The sequence below is a fragment of the Macaca nemestrina genome, chromosome 2 (assembly GCF_043159975.1).
Source record: "Macaca nemestrina isolate mMacNem1 chromosome 2, mMacNem.hap1, whole genome shotgun sequence".
NCBI classification, from domain to species: domain Eukaryota; kingdom Metazoa; phylum Chordata; class Mammalia; order Primates; family Cercopithecidae; genus Macaca; species Macaca nemestrina.
Window position 1 is genome coordinate 153,694,152 of NC_092126.1, and position 22,056 is coordinate 153,716,207.

The following is a 22,056-nucleotide window of genomic DNA, read 5'->3' on the forward strand; positions in this document are numbered from 1 at the left end:
CAGCTAGTGAATGAAGGGGTCAGGTCTCAAGCACAGCTCTGGCTGGCTCCAAGTCCAGTGTTGTCTATCACTGCAGGCCTTCTCTGACCTCTCCACTCCTCCTCCTCTCCCGAGAAGGAATATTGTCTCCTTGTGGAGAAGGGAGGAGAGCCTTGAGTTAATGGTGCCCGTTTAAAGATGATTTTGGCTTTTCTGGGCATCCCTGAGGTCATGGAATCTGGGAGCAGAGATAGTTGCCATCAGAGATTTGGTCCCCACCCTGAAACCAGGAATCTGGTACTGGCCATGAGAATGTTGGAGGGCTGATGGAGCAGTGGAGCCCACCATGTGCAACTCTCTGTACCTCAGAGTCCCCACCGCTTGTGATGTACCCCACTACAGTCACTGAGTTCTCTGTTAAACCCTCATCTGGGACCCCCCACATCTCTTCTTCTGGCTGTGTCACTGCAGGCCAGTCATTCCCCATCTCTGAAAGAGAGCACTAATAGTAACTGCAGGGCTGTGGGAGGGTTGAATGGGAGCACAAATGTGAGAGTGTTGGCCAAGCAATAGGGGTGTAATAATTATCTATTGTTTCTGAATCCTAGAGACAGAGGTTGAGTATGGGAGGAGAGGGCCTGTCCTGCTTAGGACCATTCTAAAGGTGTGAATTCGTGCAATTCTGGGCCCCTGGACATTGGCTGTTACCCAGGATCTGGTCTCCTGGACACTGCTTGGACACTGCCAGGAATAAGGAGCTGGCAAGTGGTAGAGCAGCCTAGGGACTAAGAAGTTCAGACTCAGCTTTGACCCTTGCTGTCTGAGTAACTTGGGCAACTTCCTCACCACTCTGCTCCTAGGTTTCCCCATCTGTAAGGTTGGGATAGTAGTAATAGTACCTGCTTCAGAATAGTTATGAAGGTAAATAAGTCTAAGGAGACCTAGAACAATGCCTGCCACTCAGTAAAAGAGCATACAAAGGTCAGAGCTTTTGATTGAGACTGGGAGCCTGAACAGGGAAGCAACCTGCCCAAGTTCAACCGTGACTCAGCAGTGACACGCTGGGGTCATGAGGCTGAGGCAGCCCTGCCTTGGACAGGGGTCCTTCATGTGTCCTGCGGGGGCCAGAGCTAGGCAGAGCTTGTGGCCAGCCAGAGCAGGGTCAGGGTCAGAGGCAGGAGCATCCAGTCATCCCAAGAGCAGGGAGAGGGTGTGTGAGTCTAGGCTCGTTTTTCCAGCAGGTCAGTTCACTCTCCGGAGTCCAGACTTCTCATCTGCCATAGGATTGGACATCCCTGCCCTCCTCTTATGAGGCTTGCATTATATATACCAGAGTTGAAGTTAAAACCTACACTTTCATTGCACAAGGCATGGTCTACCATGGAACATGTAAATCACTGCAGTTCCCTTGAACTCTCATTCCTAGTCCCCATTCACTTAAACACACAGTGTATTGTTTAGTGGATTTGTTATTTTTACATATATGATATCAAACTATAAGTAACCTGGAGTAACTTAGTTGGGTTCCTTCAGTAATACCCCAGAGATATTCCCACATTGATACATAGAGTTCTGAGTTAAATGTTTTTATGGCTACGTAGTATTCCATTTTCCAGATATGCTATGGTTTATTTAGCCATCTCCTCGCTGCAGTATGCTTACAGTGTTTCTAGTTCCATCAGCACTGCAGTGAACTTGTTCACACACCTCCTTATGCACATAAAAGATTTTCTGGAGGGTAGATCCCAGAAGGCAATCAATGGACCAGAGAGCAGGCACATTTTAAATCTCCATATCCACTGCCATGTAGCCCCCAAAAGGCTGTGACAGCAGACTCCCTGGCCGCCCTTGGTGCCCAGAGCTCCCCAACCATGGAACTACGGTGGAGATGGGAAGGGAGGTTTCCCGAGTGAGTGACCTTCTCCACCTCTTTTCTGCAGGAGGATTTTTGGTAGGGTGGGGGCGGGGAGAAGGGTCGTGTCTCCATCCTCATTTGTCCTCCACTGTGGCTGAGAATTCAGTTTCTCTAAAAGGCAAAGACCTCTCATCTCCATGCCCTAGTCACATTGTGTGGGATACGGGAGCAAGATTTTCTGTCTCCACCACCTCAGAAGAGCAGACCAGGGAAGGTGTGAGTGAGGAGTGGTCACCCTGTGGGCCCCAGGAGGTGTGTTTGGGGGTGCAGTGGTGAGCCCTACCCTTCCTGGATGTTTTAGAGTAGCCAAGTCATGATGGGAGAGGTTTTGGGAGCAGGATAGGAGGCTGAGCTCCACTGGTCCATCCACATGTCTGACCTCTCTTCGCTTCCACTCATAGACACACAAAGGCTGTAGGTGAAAGGAAAGAGGGAGGGAGAGAAGGAAACCAAGAAAGACTTAAAAATAGCTCTCCTGATGAAAGGAGACATTCAAAGACTCGCTGGCGTGTTGGCCCTCTCTGACAATGAGCCTAGTGGGGCCTTTTCAGGCTAAACACCAGCTCTGCAAGACCAGCCCAGCAGCCAGCAGCCCCTCCCAGGGACCCCCTCCCTCACCTGAGTCTCATGGCCACATTTGTTTCCCAGTTTGGCCTGTCTCTGGAACAGACCCTTCCTGTCATCACACCCTCTGTGGCAGGTCTGCTCCTGCCCAGCCAGGCCCACATGCCCAGAGCTCTGCTCTTGCTGGGCCGGTGGACCAGTGTCCCTGGTCTTTGACCCTATAGCCTTGCCTTGACCATCTGCCTCAAATTGAAGGGTCCACCTGAGCCCTGGTTGTTGCCATTGGACCAGTCCCCAGCTGGGGTTAAACACCACCATGCACTTTCTCTGTGCTGTGGACTTCTAGACCTAGATGCACAGCTGCACGCTGGCTCCACTGCAAATGCTTGCTTCTCCTGGGCCCCGGGAAAGGGCCTCTGAACCACAGCCTGTGCTTCCCACTCCCAGAAAACAATACTCATCTAGTGAACATGAACTTTCTCCACTGTCTGCCTCTGTACTGTCTGTATCTTCACTTGGTTACTCCCAGTCCCTCCTCTTCTTCCACAGAAACTTATTTATTCAGTAAGTATGTACTGAGCATCTACTCTGTGCCTGGCTCATTGTCAGGAAAGACCAACATGCAAGCACCCTTTCAAGGGCTGAAGATACAGCAGTGACAAGTCAGACCAGTCCCTGCCTGCCCTGTTGGAGTTTCACATTCTAGGGAAGGGGATGGAAGGTAAACCAGAAAACTCCTAAGATGGGATTAGGTGGTAACAAGTGCTATAAAAAACAAACTTGTGGCCAGGCATGGTGGCTCACGCCTGTAATCCCAGCACTTTGGGAGGCCGAGGTGGGCAGATCACGAAGTCAGGAGATCGAGACCATCCTGGCTCACATGGTCAAACCCCGTCTCTACTAAAAATACAAAAAAATTAGTTGGGCGTGGTGGCACCTGTCTCTAGTCCCAGCTACTTCAGAGGCTAAGGCAGGAGAATTGCTTGAACCCAGGAGGCAGAGGTTGCAATGAGCCAAGATGGTGCCACTGCACTCCAACCTGGGCAGTAGAGCAAGACTCTGTCTTCAGACAACAACAGCAACAAAACAAACAAAAAACAACAACAAAAAACTGGCTATGGTCATGGGGAACAGAGCTCCTGGGATTGGGGGTGGGGGCATCTTAGACACAGCATGCCTTAATTTTTCCATTTTTAAAAAATTGTGGGAAAATACACATAACATAAAATCCTCCATTGTAACCATTTTTAATTATGCAGTGCAGTGGCATGAAGCACATTACGTTGCCATGCAGCCGTCACCACCATTCCTTTCCAGAGCTTTTTCCTCTTCCCAGACTGAAACTCTGCCCCCTTTAGACACTGACTCCCCATATCTCCTCCCCTATCCCCTGGCAGCCACCATTCCACTTTCCATCTCTATGAGTTCAGTTACTCTAGGGACTTCACACGTGTGGAATCCTACAGTATTCGTTCTTTTGTGAGTGGCTTATTCAATTAGCATAATGTCCTCAAGGTTCATCCTCTCTGTAGTAGGGGTTGGAATTCCTTCCCCTTTAACACTGAGTTTGATTCCATCGTATGGGTGGACCACATTTTGTTTGCACATTCATTCGTTGACAGATGTGTGGGTTGCTTTCACCTCTTGGCTGTTATGAATGTTACTGCTGTGAATGTGGGTGCACAGATCTCTCCAAGACCCTGCTTTCAGTTCTTGAAAGTATATGCCCCAAAGTGGGATTGCTGGATCATATGGCGATTCTGTGTTTAGTTTTTTGAGGAACCGCCATATAGTTTTCCACAGAGCCGCACCCTGTTACGTTCCTGCCAATAGTGCAGAAGGGTTCCAGTTCCCAGGGAGGGGTTCTTGGATGAAGAGGACACATCTGTGCGGGAGCGGAATGGCGTGAGGGAGCCCGCGCTGTGAAGCCCTAGGGCAGAGCCTTCCAGGCAAAGGAGAGCAGTGCAGGGGCAGGAGGGCGGGGATGAGTCTGTGAGCCAGAGCCTAGGAGGTCATTGTGGCTGGAGCGAGGTGAGATTGGGTAAAGAAGGGGGAGTGGGGGCTGGAGAGATTCGTCGGGTCTTCCCTCAGGCCATGGCCATATTGAAGCCTCCCCAACTACTCCACCTCCGTTACTGCTGTCACTGGTGCTGCACAACCCTCCTGACATCCAGGAGCCAGACCCCCTTCTGCCATCCACTTCAGACCCCTCTTACACAAGCCCTGAGCCTCAGCCCTGGTGGCCTCACCTCCTTGGGAACATCCTCTTCCCTGGGCTTCCCTGACAGTCCTCTCCTGGTTCTCCTTCATTTCTGACTGCGCAACTGTGTCGACTCCGCTGTCTTGGCATTTCCTAAGGCTCCACCACCCCCAGCCCCCATCCCTCATTCTGTGCCCTCTTCACCAGCAGCCCGTTCCAGCCATGGCCAGCCCTACGCAGGTGGCATCTCAGAGTGCACCATCTGGCCTGACCCCAGACTGGAGCTTCTTGGTGCCCTTTAGGGACCTTCTTGGAAGCCCCACAGATGCCTCAAACTCAACACATCCCATACCGAGCTCATCCTCTTCCCATCCCTGGCCTGCCTGCTTCCTGTGTTTGCTATTTGGATGTTAGCACGAGATGTGGAAGATCTGAATTCCTGACATGTCATCTTCTTATTGCCATATCTTAATCACAGATCAAAGAAAATTCAGTGGACACCTAGTTCTTCGACCACACATCATGCAAGATATAAAACGAGTTCTGTCTGCTCTTTAAACCCACCTCGGACCCTTTGGCCTTGGAGTTTATGTTATTTTTTATTATTATACTTTAAGTTCTAGGGTACATGTGCACAACGTGCAGGTTTGTTACATATGTATATTTGTGCCATGTTGGTGTGCTGCACCCATCAACTCGTCAGCACCCATCAACTCGTCATTTACATCAGGTATAACTCCCAATGCCATCCCTCCCCCGTCCCCCCTCCCCATAATAGGCCCTAGTGTGTAATGTTCCGTTTCCAGAGTCCAAGTGATCTCATCGTTCAATTCCCACCTATGAGTGAGAACATGCGATGTTTGGTTTTCTGTTCTTGCGATAGTTTGCTGAAAATGATGGTTTCCAGCTGCATCCATATCCCTACAAAGGACACAAACTCGTCCTTTTTTATGGCTGCATAGTATTCCATGGTGTATATGTGCCACATTTTCTTAATCCAGTCTGTCACTGATGGACATTTAGGTTGATTCCAAGTCTTTGCTATTGTGAATAGTGCTGCAATAAATGTACGTGTGCATGTGTCTTTATAGCAGCATGATTTATAATCCTTTGGGTATATACCCAGTAATGGGATGGCTGGGTCATATGGTACATCTAGTTCTAGATCCTTGAGGAATCGCCATACTGTTTTCCACAATGGTTGAACCAGTTTACAATCCCACCAACAGTGTAAAAGTGTTCCTATTTCTCCACATCCTCTCCAGCACCTGTTGTTTCCTGACTTTTTAATGATTGCCATTCTAACTGGTGTGAGATGGTATCTCATTGTGGTTTTGGTTTGCATTTCTCTGATGGCCAGTGATGACGAGCATTTTTTCATGTGCCTGTTGGCTGTATGCATGTCTTCTTTTGAGAAATGTCTATTCATATCCTTTGCCCACTTTTTGATGGGGTTGTTTTTTTCTTGTAAATTTGTTTGAGTTCTTTGTAGGTTCTGGATATTTGCCGTTTGTCAGATGAGTAGATTGCAAAAATTTTCTCCCATTCTGTAGGCTGCGTGTTCACTCTGATGGTAATTTCTTTTCCTGTGCAGAAGCTCTTTAGTTTAATTAGATCCCATTTGTCAATTATGGCTTTTGTTGCCATTGCTTTTGGTGTTTTAGACATGAAGTCCTTGCCCATGTGTATGTCCTGAATGATATTACCTAGGTTTTCTTCTAGGGTTTTTATGGTTTTAGGTCAAACATTTAAGTCTTTAATCCATCTTGAATTAATTTTCATATAAGGATCAAGGAAAGGATCCAGTTTCAGCTTTCTACTTATGGCTAGCCAATTTTCCCAGCACCATTTATTAAATAGGGAATCCTTTCCCCATTTCTTGTTTTTGTCAGGTTTGTCAAAGATCAGATGGCTGTAGATGTGTGGTATTATTTCTGAGGGCTCTGTTCTGTTCCATTGGTCTATATCTCTGTTTTGGTACCAGTACCATGCTGTTTTGGTTACTGTTGCCTTGTAGTACAGTTTGAAGTCAGGTAGCGTGATGCCTCCAGCTTTGTTCTTTTGGCTTAGGATTGTCTTGGCAATGCGGGGTCTTTTTTGGTTCCATATGAACTTTAAAGCAGTTTTTTCCAGTTCTATGAAGAAAGTCATTGGTAGCTTAATGGGGATGGCATTGAATCTATAGATTACCTTGGGAAGTATGGCCATTTTCACGATATTGATTCTTCCTATCCATGAGCATGGTATGTTCTTCCATTTGTTTGTGTCCTCTTTTATTTCACTGAGCAGTGGTTTGTAGTTCTCCTTGAAGAGGTCCTTTACATCCCTTGGAAGTTGGATTCCTAGCCCTTGGAGTTTCCTCCACCAGAAATGCGCTCCCTGCCCTGTGGCTGGCTACAGGTCTCAATTTGAATGTCACCTCCTCAGAGAGGGCTCCTAGATCTTCTTCCATGCTCTGTCACAGCATTCCTGGCTATTTCCTTATGCTGTAGTCTTGTTCTTTATTTCTCTGTTTTCTTGCACATTGTTTGCCTTTCCCTGGCAGTTGTTCCAGGAGGGCAGACGCTGTGTTTATCCTGTTCACGGGTGTGTCCTTGCTACCTAGTACATTAAGATGTAGTCAATGAATATCTTCAAATAAGTTAATAAGCAAATGAATACATTAGAACCAGTTTCTGCATTTACATAAGAAAAACAAACTCAAATGCCTGACAGTTTAATAAAATGAAAACACTTGTTTGGCCCTGTGTAACTTACTCTGCACAGTGAGTGGCAGAGCTGGGAGTCCAACCTGCATCTTTAATATTCCTTTTGCTTCACCCTGGCTCCCCTGTAGCCATGCAGAGAGTACTGCATTTCAGTACAGTAACACAAGAGACGTTGTAAGGCAGGTGGCAGAGGAGGGAGAGGGAGGCAGACACAACTCAGAGGGGATGGGAGAGAAGAAGGGCTCCAAGGTTCTGGAAGGCATCCTGGGTACATGTATGTCTCACATGCCTTGCTGAGGGCCTTGGGGTGATTGAAGGCAGCCAGGGCCAAAGGGCTGGGCAGGTTAGGATCCCCTGGCCCTGGGAGAGCTTGTTCTGTGGCTGAGTTTCCTCTCTGTTAAGTCTCAGACATGCCCTTCGCCCTAGTGTTTGGGATGTGGGCCACAGGTGATACTCAGTCTTGCTTTCTCCTTCCTGACTTGGTGGTGGTCACTGTCTCTCTCTCAATGGCCTATGGCCAAAGTGCCATTTGTGGACCAACAGCACCCTAGCACCTCGGGGATCATTAGAAACACAGCATCCCAGGTCCCACCCCAGACTTGCCGAACCCAGATCTGCCTGTTGACAAGATCCTCAGTGACTCGTGTGTGCTCACTGAAGTCTGAACTCTGGTCTATGTGCAACAATCACCCAGTCTATGTGGAGCACTCGTGGTGCCCTTGGCTCTGGGAGATGCCACAGAAGAAGCTAATGGGGTCCCAGCTTTGGGGAACTTACAGTTGAGTTGGAGAATGAAAAAGCAATTCACGTGATGATCTTTAAACTTTATATTCATATTTTATGTACTTCTCTGAATGTTATATGTCACACTTTTAAAAAATAAACCAAGGTTGCACATGAGATGGAAAGATTATGGAATTTAACTGAAAAATGACAAGATCTATAAATCTGGAGAAGAGACTATTTCTTATAAAGGTTTACAGCCTGAAAGGTGGCTGTTCTCTTGGGCTGGGAAGTGAGCCTCTGGCTAAAGCCTTTAGCAGCTTCTCAAAGCAGATACTCAAAGCACCTGCTTTGAGGGAGGGAGGGATAAGACAGGAATTTATGCTGCAGGGGTTGGACAAGTTTACATATTCATCAAGTTATAGGAGGAGCTGTGGATATTCATAAAAGAAGGCAGTGTGATAAGCAAGCATGCTTGTTGCATGTGTCCCATGTTCACCTTGGGGTGGAGATTTAACGTTTGAATGTATTACAGTTAGGCCTTATATGTCAAAAGACAAAGCAGGGGCAGCATGAAGGCACTCAGTGCACAGCCTTCTCGAACCAGCCAGAGCCAGTCCATGGTCGGTGGTCTCTTATTGGGAGAAAGTCATAGAAGTGAGTCTCTTGTCCAATCAGAGCTGTAGCTTGGCTGGCAGAACAGGGGGCTTAGTTAGTCAGTGTCTGATGGTGGAAGAGCTGCAATTGTTTCAACATTGCCTATCTTGAGGCCAGTGCTTGTTTAGCTGCTGGTGAAAAAGAAAAACCTTATGGCAATGAGAACAGAGTTAAGTGTGGGGTGTGTGGCTTAACCCTTGCCTGGCACAACCCTAGGTCTTGTTATAATTTGGTATCTTGTTGCCACAGAGTCCATTCTGTCAGTCTTGTGATCTCTATTTTAACATTAGTGCTGGTCAGATGTTGTGTCTAAACTGAAAGAGGGAAGGAGTATAATGATGCGTGTCTAATCTCCCATCATGTCATGACTGGGAACTCAGTCTTTAAGGTTTTTCTGGGGTTCCCTTGGTCAAGAAGGGGCTTGTTCAGTCAGTTGAGTTGTTTAGGATTTTATTTTTAGGTCTCAGGGGCAACCCCCATACCCAGCTGTGTGAACTAAACCATGAGCAGTGGAAGGGTTCTCTGTTGTAAGAGAGCAGTCAGGAAGGCTTCCAGGAGGTGATGAGGCCTGAGTGCTCCTTGGAAGAGAGCAGGATGTAGTTAAATAGAAAGGAGGAGGAAAGTTTAGAGGAGGCAAGAACAGATGGGACGAAGGCATAGAATCCAGCCATTAGCTGGCTGTTTGAGGTCATGGCTGGACCTTTCTGGAATTAAGTGAGATGGGGAGGGCTGTGTCTTGTTTGAGCCAGCACTGGCCCTTTCCTGCCATCAGACATGGGGAGCTGCTAATCACAATCACAGCCGCTCTCTTAGGATTCCAAAAGGTGAGAGAGCTGAAGGAAGCATTTAGAGACCACTGTTTCTTTTCACTGTGGCAAGAATGTTTAATGTAAGAGCTATACTTTTTTGTTGTTGTTGTTGTTGAGGCAGCTCTGTCACCCAGGCTGGAGTGCAGTGGCACGATCTCAGCTCACTGCAATCTCCGCCGCCGAGGTTCAAGAGATTCTCCTGCCTCAGCCTCCTGAGTAGCTGGGACCACAGGCGCACGCCACCATGCCCGGCTAATTTTTATATTTTTAGTAGAGATGGGGTTTCACCGTATTTGTCAGGCTGGTCTTGAACTCCTGACCTCAGGTGATCCACCTGCCTTGGCCTCCCAAAGTGGTGGAATTACAGGTGTGAGCCACCGCACCCGGCCAGATCTACACTCTTTTTTTTTTTTTTTTTTTTGAGACGGAGTCTCGCTCTGTCGCCCAGGCTGGAGTGCAGTGGCCGGATCTCAGCTCACTGCAAGCTCCGCCTCCCGGGTTCACGCCATTCTCCTGCCTCAGCCTCCCGAGTAGCTAGGACTACAGGCGCCCGCCACCTCGCCCGGCTAGTTTTTTGTATTTTTTAGTAGAGACGGGGTTTCACCGTGTTAGCCAGGATGGTCTCGATCTCCTGACCTCGTGATCCACCCGTCTCGGCCTCCCAAAGTGCTGGGATTACAGGCTTGAGCCACCGCGCCCGGCCCAGATCTACACTCTTAATGCCCGTCCTTGGGTGAGTGAATAAGGAAAATGTGGTCTGTATATACAATGGAATATTATTCAGCCATAAAAAGGAAGGGAATTCTGCCATTTGCAACAATGTGAATGAACTTGGAGGGCTTGATGCTAAATGAAAGAAGCCAGTCACAGATGGACAAATACTGCATGATTCCACTTACATGAGGTGTCTAAAATATAGGTCCAGGCACGGTGGCTCATTCCTGTGTTCCCAGCACTTTGGGAGGCCAAGGCAGGAGGTTCGCTTGAGGCCAGGAGTTGGAGACCAGCCTGGGCAACACAGTGAGACCTCATCTCTACAAAAAATAAAAAAATTAGCTGGGTGTGATGGCGTGCATGCCTGTGGTCCCAGCTACTCAGGAGGCTGAGGCTGAAGGATCACTTGAGCCCAGGTGCCACTGCACTCCAGCCTGGGTGACGGAATGAGATCCCTAAGTCTCTAAAAAATAAAATAGCCTTATTCACAGAAGCAAGGAGTAGAGTAGTGGTTGCTGGGGGTGGAGGGAGGGAGAGGTGGTGAGCTACTGTTCAACGAAGTTTCAGTGATAGAGGAGCTCACTGGAAGGAAAACTGAAGCTTATCACTCGTTCCTTGCTCAGGGCTATTCAGCAGGTTGGAGACCAAGTCAGGAGTAGAAGACAGGCCTCCTGATTCCTCATTCAGGGTGTTCCAAGATAGCATGCTGCTTCTGCAAATTTGTTACAGACTATAGCCAGAACCAAAGATCTCTCCAAAATTAAAGGTCTTTTAAGTAGCTGGGCCAAACCCACACTCACACCAGCCTGACTTCAGGAACTGGACTAGTCAGCATGATCTGGAAACTGACCAGCTGGTCCTGGGGAAGCCAGGGGGCTGCTGTTCGGTCCATCCTTCTCCCCTCGCTTGTCCTGGCAAGCACTCACTGTCCTCTGCCTCCTCTTCCTACTGTGCTGCCACCAGGAACACAGGTGACAGCTGGGATAAAGAGTGAGCCACCTCTCCCTGAGTCCTTGCCTCTGAGTTTTCCAGCAGTTGTTGAAGGCTGTGCTGGAAACCCCGACCTATGTTCCCTGCCTGCCCCGGTGATCCCCAGGGGACTTGGAGTCTGTGTTCTCCTGGAGCCTAATGCCCCATGTATCTGGGTTTCTGACCACTCTCCCATTTCCAGATATGACTTCAGAATACTCCAGCAGGCCCCTTCCTGGGACCCTCAACACGTGGAAGACTCACAAGGAAAATTTCCCCAGGGCTTGAAACAGCCATAGAAGATGGCCCCTTCCTTGTGTGCGGATGTGGGTTATTTCAGGGGGGCTGTGTGGCAGAGGAGGCTGGTGCGTACAGGGCATCGGGGGCACCTCAGGTGTAGCCTGTAACCTAGAGCTGTTTATTGAGGCTATGTGGGGATTCTGGGCATGGGAAAACTGTGTGAGCCAAATTCACCCAGAGGTAGGAAAAAATAGAGTAGGCTTAAGGGATCACCTGGAGCTCCATGAGGCATGGAGGAGTGGTGGAGGGGACTGGGAACAGCCCTGGGCTGAGCCACAGGGGCCCCTTTCTGTAAGTGCTGGGAGCCTCTGCAGCCACTCAAGGATGCAGGTGATGGAAGAAGGAGGCTGTGGGAATGGCTAGGAGGCTGGAGCTCAGAGTGAGTGAGAGAGAGGTCAGTCGAGGGTGCAGGGAGGGTCGGAGCTTGGTTCCAAGATGAAAGGTGGGAAGCCTGGACTTCAGAGGCAGAACAGTGTGGAGTGTGGTGAGGCTCAGGCTGGAAGGAGTGGAGGGAGACACTGCTGAGAGACATCTGAGGAGGAGGTCTCAAGGAGGTGAGCACAGGGCATTCAGATTGGAGTGCTCAGTGACTGCAGGTGTGGGGGGACAGGTGTGAACTGATGGGGGCGTGTGCTGAGCCAGACACAGAGGCCTTAGGGGCATGGAGCTTGGCAAAGGACTGGCAGAGACCAGTGAAAGAAAGAGGTGGGTGTTAACATCAGTCCACACCATCTTAAAGGTCGAGCAGGTGTGGACCCAGGAGGCCTGTACGCAGAGAGGGGAGGCGACGAGTCAGGCATCTTGAGGTTGTTCCTTCCTCTCCCACAGGTAGGACATTGTGGGGAAGGATTGTGTGAACCCTGGGCGTACTTGGGGACCATCCTGAGGGACAGGCCAAAAGGCCTGGGGTTCTCTGGCCCCTATAATAATACAGTTATGCTAATGCCTCACTTCCCTGTAGCTTTTTACTGATTACAAAGAGCTTTGCCATCCACAACCCTTTGCTGTCTTTGTGTGACAACCTCTGAAACAGTGGTTCTCAAAAGTTTTTGGTCTCAGACCCACCTCCCCTCTTAAAAATGATTGAGGGCCCCAAAGAGTTTTTATTTCTATGAATCACGTATCTTCAATGTTTACCACATTAGAAAGTAAATCAGAAAATTCTAAAACATTTTTTAATACATTTTAAGATAACAAACCCATTACATGTTAATACAAGTAGCACTTGTATGCCAAAAAAACCAAAAACAAAAAAAAAACAAACAAAACAAACAAAAAAACCCAACAACCCTAGTTTCTAAAACAATCAAGAAAAAACAGAGAGAAGAGTGGCATTTTTACATTTTTACAAATACTAATGTCTGGCTGAACAGAAGGTAGCTGGATTCACCTGTCCACTTGCCCACCCAGTGGGTTGGAATTGTTTTGGTTGACTTAAATGAATAATATCCAGGCTCACACAGATGTGTAGTTGGAAAAGGGAGGACCTTACAGACCCTCAGAGGTTCTCAGACTGTATTTTGGGAACTGATGTCTTAGAAGGAGGCTGAGCACTCAGTTTTACAGTTGGAAAAACTAAAGCATGGAGACAGAGGACCAGGATTCCTGACTCTTTGTGTGACCCACTGTCTAACACTGAGGTTCCCTGGAGGAAGAACTACTCCTCCCAACCTGCCAGTGTCCCAGAATACCCAAGTGTTGAACCAGCTGGTTTGCTGGGGACCAGGGAGGAGGCTGGTGGGCCTGGGGACAGCCTCAGGCAGGGGCAGGTGGCCTGATGTTAACACCCATAGCTTCACCCTGAGAAATGCCATAGCAATAGCATGGGCCTTGGCACCCCCAACCCCCACGCTCCTGGGAGGAGCCCTGTTCCCAGAAGCCTGTCCCTGGACGCTGCCGTCAGCCTCGGAGTTCATTTCCTGGTTAAACAAACATCTATATTAAATGGCCCAGTTGGGCAACGCCCAGAAGCAGTTTCTGCGTGCCTTGGGCACACAGCCTGCCAGGCCTCCCCGTTGGCTGCCTGGCGAAGACACATCCATCATCCCAGAGTCACTGAAGCAGGACTGCCCCGTGCATCCCACCCAGAATCTGCACGTCTGGCAGGAGGGGCTGGGTGGGACGTGCAGAGGGCCCCGTGTCTGGACCCTACCAAAAGCCTGTCCTCGACAGCTTGGAGATTGTAACAATGGTAATGATGGCAACTCCAGAAGTTTGGGTATGGTATGACGGCTGCCATCCATCATGTCATCTCATCCTGGCAGGGTAGGAACGCTCACCTGTTTGCCAGATGAGGAAACGGAGGCATCCAAGTGGGGCTCGCCAACAGCCACACAGCCACCCATGGCCTTGTTTGGGGGAGGATCCAGGCATCTTGACTTCCAGCAGAGTTGTCTTTGTGCCATTGTGGCCACATTCTGAGGATCCGGAGTGAGGAAGGCTGAGTGCAGAGGGGCGAGCCCAGGTTGCTCTGGTGCGTGTCTGCTTGATGAAAAGCACAGCAGGATAAAGATGGGGCAGGGGTGCTTAACCAGGGGTGACGTTTTGCAGCACCCCAAGCCCTAGGACATTTGGCAGTGTCTAAAGACATTTTTGGTTGTCACAGTGGGCGATGAGGGAGTGAAGGCTCCTATTGTTATCCAGTGGGTAGAAGCCAGGGATGCTGTTAGTTGTCCTGTAATACATAAGAACAGCTTCTACAGCAAAAACTATTCTTCAAAATGTCAACAGTCCAAGATGGAGAAACCCCAGGGTGGAAAATGATTTGGGGTGTTCTTTAGGTCAGGCAGTCATGGGTTGAGGTTGTGACTTTTGAGCAGAGACCTTAAGAACCAGAAAGTACAAGTGAGAAGATCTGGGGAAGAGCATTGCGAGAAGAGGGAACAGCACATGCAGAGGCCCTGAGTCAGAAACGTGTCCTCAAGAAGCCAGTGTGTGAGACCGGGTTGGTTATTCTCTACCAGATCTCAGCGAAAACACTGAGGCTCAGAGATAGGGACTCGCCAGAGGTCATACCGTGAAACAGTGCTGGAGCTGGGTTTGAAATGGATGTGATTGATTCCAGAGTCCATTTGTTTTCCACTCTCTCTGCCGCTACTGTCAGAGGAGTGGCCCAGCCTTCATTTTGCAGTTAAGGCCTTTCCCCTACTTGACTCTAATTTTTTTTTTCTTATTCTATCGCTGGTTACTTGGTTTTGTTTCTGGCACCACCTCAGTGACAAAAACAACAAGGATAATGATGGCCAATAATTTCATAGTGCTTGCCTTGTGCCCGGCACAGTTCCAAGTGTGAGAGATTCTCTATATAGATGCTCATCTGATCCTTATGACAAGCATATGTGCTGGATACTATTCTCCTACTGTGGCCATTTCACAGGTAAGAAAATTGAGGCACAGAGAGCTCAATGACTTGTTCAACAAATAAGAGTCAGAGGCAGGAAACTTCCTAGTTCCAAAGCCCGTGCCTTTTTTTTTCTTTTTTTTTTTTTTTGGGAGATGGAGTCTCACTCAGTTGCCCAGGCTGGAGTGCAATGGCACAGTCTCAGCTCACTGCAACCTCTGCCTCCTGAGTTCAAGCGATTCTCCTGCCTCAGCCTCCTGAGTAGCTGGGATTACAGGCGCCTGCCACCATGCCTGGCTAATTCTTTTTGTATTTTTAGTAGAGACGGGGTTTCACTATGTTGGACAGGCTGGTCTCAAACTGTTGACCTCATGATCTACCCGCCTCAGCCTCCCAAAGTGCTGGGATTACAGGCATGAGCCACTGTGCCCGGCCTCAGAACCCATGCTTTTAACCACAACACTATGCAGTGACTTTCTCAGCAGTGATTTTCTCATCGCTAGAGTGGATCACTCACTTGACGAGTGGCTCCTCAAGTTTAGTAACACGCAAGGTTCAGCACAGAAGGGAATTTAGAAGTTAGTTTGTCCACATATGGGGAACGGAGGCTTGACCTTGAAAGTGACTTGTGCAGAATTGTACCAGGAGGCAGGTGTTCCCAGCTGAGTGCCCTCTGCTCTGCCATGGGCCACCCACAGCCAGCCATGCCTGCACATTCACAGCCTCCCTTGTCAGTTTCATCAGGCCGCCACAGCGTGTCTTTGCATCTCTGGATCTCAGCCACTAGTTGTGTCTGATATCCGGCAGGTTTGGGGCCACCCAGCAGGAGCCTGCTTGTGGCAGAAGGCCCAGGCATCTGTCTCAGCCCTGCCCATCCTTCCTGTTTATAGACATAATCTCAGTCTATTTCCAAATCATATAGTTGTGGAAACTGGGGCTCAGATGGGTTAAACAGCTTACCATCTGAGGTCAGCCTGCAGAGTTAGTGCTTCCCAAGGGGAATGAATGTGCACTCACTGACTCACTCACTCTTTCAGCCAACAAAGAGAACTACTATACGCTAAGCACTGGTCATGCAGAGGTAGAAGTTTCTGGTCCCTGCCCTCCTGGAGAGATGTGATTGTTTCACAGTAATGATAAGTGTCATGAGAGGGGGATGCTCAGAAAGGATACCTAGCCCAGGCCATTGAGTGGGGAGGATCAGGAGAGGCTTCTTGGATGAGGTGCTGCCGTGGCTAAGTTTTACAGGATGACTAGGAGTTAGCCAGGTAGAGGAGGGGGAAAGGACGCTGAGGGAACAGCATGTACAAAAGCAAGAGAAAAGACAGAATTCCTCAGTACGGGGAACCACAGGTTGCTCAGGATTGGTGGGGTCATGAAGTGGGATATAAAGGTCATGCCATCATCATGGCCATTGAGCATTTACTAAATGGCAGGTGCCATGCTGGGCATTAGCTCAACAACCTTCAGAGTTAGGTTCTGTTAAAATCTGCATTTATAGCTGGGCTCAGTGGCTCACGCCTATCATCTCAGCACTTTGGGAGGCCAAGGTGGGCGGATTGCTTGAGCCCAGGAGTTCAATACCAGCCTTGAACTGGTCAATGTAGTGAGACCCTGTCTCTACAAAAAATTTTAAAAATTAGCCAGGTGTGAGGTGCATACCTATAGTCCCAGCTACTCAGGAGACTGAGGCAGGAGGATCGCTTGAGCCTGAGAGTTCGAGTCTACAGGGAACTGAGATCATGCCACTGCACTCCAGCCTGGGTGATAGAGCAAGACCTTGTCTCAAATAAAATAAATACATTTTTAAAATAAAATAAAATCCACATTTACAGATGAGGAAACTGAGGTGCAGAGAGGTTAAATAAGTTGTTGAAGAACATACAGGTAATGCGTACCAGGAAATGGTCTGAGAAATGCTTGGAACTTGCCTCCAGCAGCATGGTGGCCTCCTAGAAACCACTGATGCCTGTCCCACCTGATTGCTCTCTTTCCTCCCACAGGTGGAAGGACAGTCCAGAGCCCTTGTCATCGCACAGGAACTGCTATCTTCAGAGAAAGCGTGAGTCCCCAAGGAGCTGCCTGTGGCCTTGAGCTTGTAAACAAAACGTCACCCTCCTGGGCTTACACAGGATGGGGATTAATGCAGCCTCAACCCTCTTTCCCTCTGCAGATACGTGGAGATGCTCCAGCACTTACATCTGGTGAGTTAATCATTTTAATTGTCCAAAACTAATTGCCCTTTTAGAAGTCTGTGATATAAGAGGCAGGAAAGCAATGTGGAGACAGAGGTGATTTCCATTAACAGAGGCCTGGCAGCAGGCAGGCACTCACCAAGGCTTTTCAGGGAAGTCCGTCTCCTGATTAATGTGCTTCTGCGGGCAGACAGCGGATACGTCTCCTTGCTCAGGGATGGGGTGCGTGGGGGCATGGGCTGAGGTTTTGGGCAGGATGTTTGAGGTTTCCTTAGCCCTCTTGCTGAGAAAGGCAGGAAGAGGATAGTGAGGTGTTTCTGGGCATTGCTCTGTGTGAGTTTGTGTATGTGAGTTTGTGTACCTGTATGCGTGTGATGTTTAGGTTCGTATGGAAAAGGTGTCTGCCTGGTGACAGAGCAGCTGAGGGTATCAAGAGTCTTCCTCAGTCTCCTTAGCATCGGGGTGGTAGTGCCTAAGCTGGTGGTGAGGGTACTCCTTTGGGCTTTCAGAGGAAAGGAGGCCAGACTTGGGGACAGCCTGAACATCAGGCAATGCTCCCCTTCATAACTCACAGGACAGCTCACAGAGTATCCCTTTGCAGTCACCTCAATTCAGTTCAGCAGACATTGTTTTGAACTCTCGCTGCATGACAAGAACTGGAGAATGGGAAGACAGATCAGACAGGGCCCTTCCCCAGGAGCTTTCTGGCCAGCAAAGGGGACGGATGAGGGGGGTGACCGACAACCTTGGGCAGGCTTCCCTGAGGAGGTGATGTTCGGGGCTAGGCCATAGGAAAGGGTGAGAAGAGGGCACAGCAAAGACTTGGGAAGTGGGGGACCATGGCAGACTCAGGCTCCCCGCTCCTTTGAGCTCTCTGGGCCATTTGCACTCTTGCCATGGTTGAGCATTGGGTTCTGTGGTGCTTTGAATCATTCACCATCTCCAAGAATGTCAGAGCTGGGGATGTGCACCTGGACATTTTGTAGGTGGTGATGTGGAAGCCCAGAGGAGGTGACATGGCCCGCGTCACACAGTGGTGGATCCAGGACAAGTGCCGGGGCTCCTGGCTCCCAGGCCACTGCCCTCACATTCACTGGGTGTTCCTGGCTGCCTTGGGAGCTCCATGGGGCAGGGACCATCTCTGGGTGTACCAGAGCACTCAACACCAAGCCAGGCCTCTTGAACCCAACTGAGGTCCCTATCAACAGTGTCACCCTGGCATCACATCCCCACGTGAGCTGATAGCAGCCGGGAACCCAGGAGGGCAGATAGAGCATTACTCTGGGCTGGTGCTCTTGGCTCCTCATTTTTGTCCCCTCAGGATGAAAGCCTTGTGTGCACTCTTGAACCCCAAAGCCCTCAGGTGTGAAATGTAGCAGCCCCCATTCAGCTTTTACACCTAAAAGATCTATTTGGTGAAGGCTGGAAGGATCAGTTTCCCATTTTTTTTTTCTTCTTTCTCCCTTGTTTCTGGGCTGGCAGCATGACAGAGGGGCTGGGCATTTTTTTTTATGACTTTTTAAGAGGGTTTTAATTAGGAAACTTGCATCTGTGTTTGCTCTGCTTCCTGCCAGTTGGAAAGACATTGAAGCCCCTGGTAATCCATAATAATATCCTAAGGATGGGGTGAAGGGAGAGCCATAAAAGTCATCAGCTCATGCCTGTAATCGCAGCACTCTGTGAGGCCGAGGTGGGCAGATCACCTGAGATCAGGAGTTCCAGACCAGCCTGGCCAACATGGTGAAACCCCATCTCCACTAAAAATACAAAAATTAGCCGGGCATGGTGGTGGGCACTTGTAATCCCAGCTACTTGGGAGGCTGAGACAGGAGAATCACTTGAACCCAGGAGGCGGAGGTTGCAGTGAGCCGAGATCGTGTCACTGCACTCCAGCTTGGGTGACAGAGCGAGACTCTGTCTCAAAATAAATAAATAAATAAAATAACAGTCACCACTCAGAAGCTGGTTGCAGGAAGTTGTGGTCTGGAGCTGTATCTTATATCAGTGCTTACGAGGATAAAGGGGGCAGGCATCTCCCAGTGTGACTCCAGGTCCTAGCTAGGGACATGAGTCTTGAAGGAGACCCATAGACTTTCGGGCACTCTCCACCACTCCTCAGCTTTGAATCTATCCCTGGTTGTTAAGCTTGGCAAGTTCTTCAGAATTTTGTCTTAGAGATTGATGCTGTTGAGATACCAAAGCTGTCCCCAGTGATAAGGAGGAGCTGACGGTGCCTCCCAAATCTCCCCAGCAGGAAAGGTCCTGGCTACATTGTGCTATTGTTGTTGGGGGTGGGGGTGGCCTTCTGTGTTTGGGGTGCAGCTCTGTTGCTTGTTACATGGTAGCTATAGCTAACTCAGTGGCTGCCATGAATTCCAGTCATCCTGATGGCCACGGTCCTGGGTTTGTGTAGCCTATGGGCTCTGTAGGAATGGAGTTTACATTTTAAAACATTTGTGAAAAAAGACAAAGGAGGATATGCGACTGAAACCATATGTGGGTCACAAAGCTTAAAATATTTATCATCTGGCCCCTTACAGAAAAAGCTTACTGACTTCTGGTTTAACAGCTGCCTTCCATCCTTCCAGGAACCCAGTCATAAGAACATTCCTTACCTGCCCATCTGTCAATCTCTACCCATCCACCTAGCCAGCCAGCCTTTCACCCACTCATCTGTCCTTTCATCTATTCATGCATCAAGTGACACAACCATACACTCATTCACTCCCAATTAATCTACTGCTCAAATGTCTACCCACCCATCCAACCATCCATCTATTCCTCATCTGCCCATCCAACCAGCAATCCATCCATTCATCTATCCATCTGAATTGCCCATTCATTCTGGAAACATCACAGGATGTTTACTGTAGACACTGAAATAGGCCTTGGAGTCCCAAAGCTGAATAAGGCTCAGAACTAGCCCTTGAGTAGTTTTCGTTTTGCAGGGAGAGAGGGTGGAGGTGGGGAGGAGAAATCAATATGTGAACAGACAATTTACATTACTCTGTGTAAGTATAATTTGCAGAACTGTAGTTTTGTGCAGAATCTGCAGGGGCATGAGGGAGGGAAAGACATATTCACTTTGAGATATGCAGGAAGGTTTGCAGAAGAGGTGCCATTGAGATGGACTCTGAGGGAGCTCACCAGGCCAGGGTAGTGGTGGAAGAGGGCACGTAAAGCAAGGGAGTCAGCATGAGCAACTGCTCACAGGCTCATGGTATGTTTGGAGAATAGCACATCATCGCACATGGTTAGAACACAGAAAATGTTGGAAAGGCAGGTAGGAGGCAGAATCAGGGATCAAGTAATGGGTCCCCCAAATAAGGCTAGGACCAGATCGAGAAGTACCAAAAATGCTGGGCCAAGGAGCTTGTGCCTTTCCTTGTATATGGTGAACAGCTAGAGATTTTGAACAGGTGTGGCCCCTGGACACCTTCTGTCCTCTGTTTTTTCATCTAAAGCAAGTCTCTCCTAGAAGAAACCAAAAGTTCTTACCAAGGGTCGCTCCTTTGGGCTAAGGCATAGAAGGCCTGTTCAGAAGCCAGTCTGCTGATTGGGAGAGAACTCTGGAAGTTGTCACCATCCTGCCCCAGGAGAAGTTTCCTCACACAGGAGGCCCACATGACCTGGCCCCTCTCCACCTCTCTGCAGTACCTCCTTTACCGTTTTCTTCATCACTGCCTTCAGCCACACTGGCCTTGTTACTGTTCTTCAAATAACACAAATGCGTTCACATCTTACAGTTTTGCTCTTTCCTCTACTGGAGTGGCCTACCCCAATCTTCCCATTGAGGTCTCAGCTCAAGTGTTACCACTGCAAACTAGTGGTGCCCCAGAACTTAGTGGCGTAAGACAACCATGTTGTTATGCTCACAGATTCTCTGGACTAGATATTTGGACAGGGCATGGTGGTGGGAGTTGGTCTCTGTTCCATGATGTCTGGGGCCTCAACTGGAAGATTCAAAGACTGGGGGTGACCTGATGGCTAGGAGCTGGGATCACCTGGAGGTGTCTTCATGTAGGAAGCCAAAGGCCTGTGGGACGTGACCAACTCAGCATTCCACTGGAGGCTATATGATCAAACAGCAAACTGTTTATCATGAACGCAGAATGTGGGCAAGCTCACGACTGCGCCTGCCGACAGAAGGTTTGCTGGAGGCAATCACTCCCTGGCGCTGATGTTTTCCACTGCGACATCTAGAGAAAGCAGTCTTGCAAGCTTACTCTGGACCGAGCAGCTGACCCCTTCTTCCTCCCCACTTCTCACGATCTCTTTTGCCTAGTAAATACAGAGTGCTGTGTAAAGCTCAGGGCTCTTGTCCACTAGAGGCAAGGTGACCCCTTCTTCCAAATACACTCTTTTGTCTCTTGTCTTTCATTCCCGCATTCACCCCCTTTATTCAGTCTCCCTAGGTCTGTGCGGGTTACACAGTAGACAAAAGAGTATATTTGGAAGAACGGGTCAGGGGGCACCTTGCCTCTAGTGGAGAGGGGCCCTGAGCTTTACACAGTCCTCTGTATTTATTAGGCAAAAGAGATAGTGAGAAGTGGGGTGGAAGAAGGGGTCAGCTGCTCAGTCCAGAGTAGGCTTGCAAGACTGCTTTCTCTAGATATCGCAGTGTCACCCTCCCCGTGTCCACACCCTTGCCACAGCCTCATTGGAGGGGAGAGCACATTCCTGCCCATTATGCCTTTGGGCCTGGCCATGACACTTGCTGCTGTCAATGGGGTGTGTGTGGAAAGGATGATGTGCCAGTTGTGAACTTGATTCTAAGATGCCCTCTGCTGTGTCTCCTGCCATCACCATGGGAAGAGCTTCCCGGGGCACATGCGGCCCCTTCAGCCTAGGCCCCAGGATGAACACACAAGAAGCAGAGCCACCAAGATGAATCCAGCTTTCACTCAGCTTCCTCTGCACCTAGGACTACCCAAGGATATGAAAGGAGAAGCGCCAGGGAGTGAATGCCTCCAGCAAACCTTC

At 49.2% G+C, this 22,056-nt stretch overlaps 1 protein-coding gene across 1 annotated transcript in view; it reads left to right on the plus strand.

Annotated features, from left to right (window-relative positions):
• The window catches only part of LOC105477759 (FYVE, RhoGEF and PH domain-containing protein 5), a 124,680-nt gene that overhangs the window by 52,023 nt on the left and 50,601 nt on the right, over positions 1–22,056 (plus strand). Inside the window, exons 4-5 of the mRNA XM_011734481.3 lie at positions 16,882–16,940; positions 17,052–17,082. Of these exons, the coding sequence (XP_011732783.2) occupies positions 16,882–16,940; positions 17,052–17,082 (90 nt within the window). The remainder of the gene's footprint in view (positions 1–16,881; positions 16,941–17,051; positions 17,083–22,056) is intronic.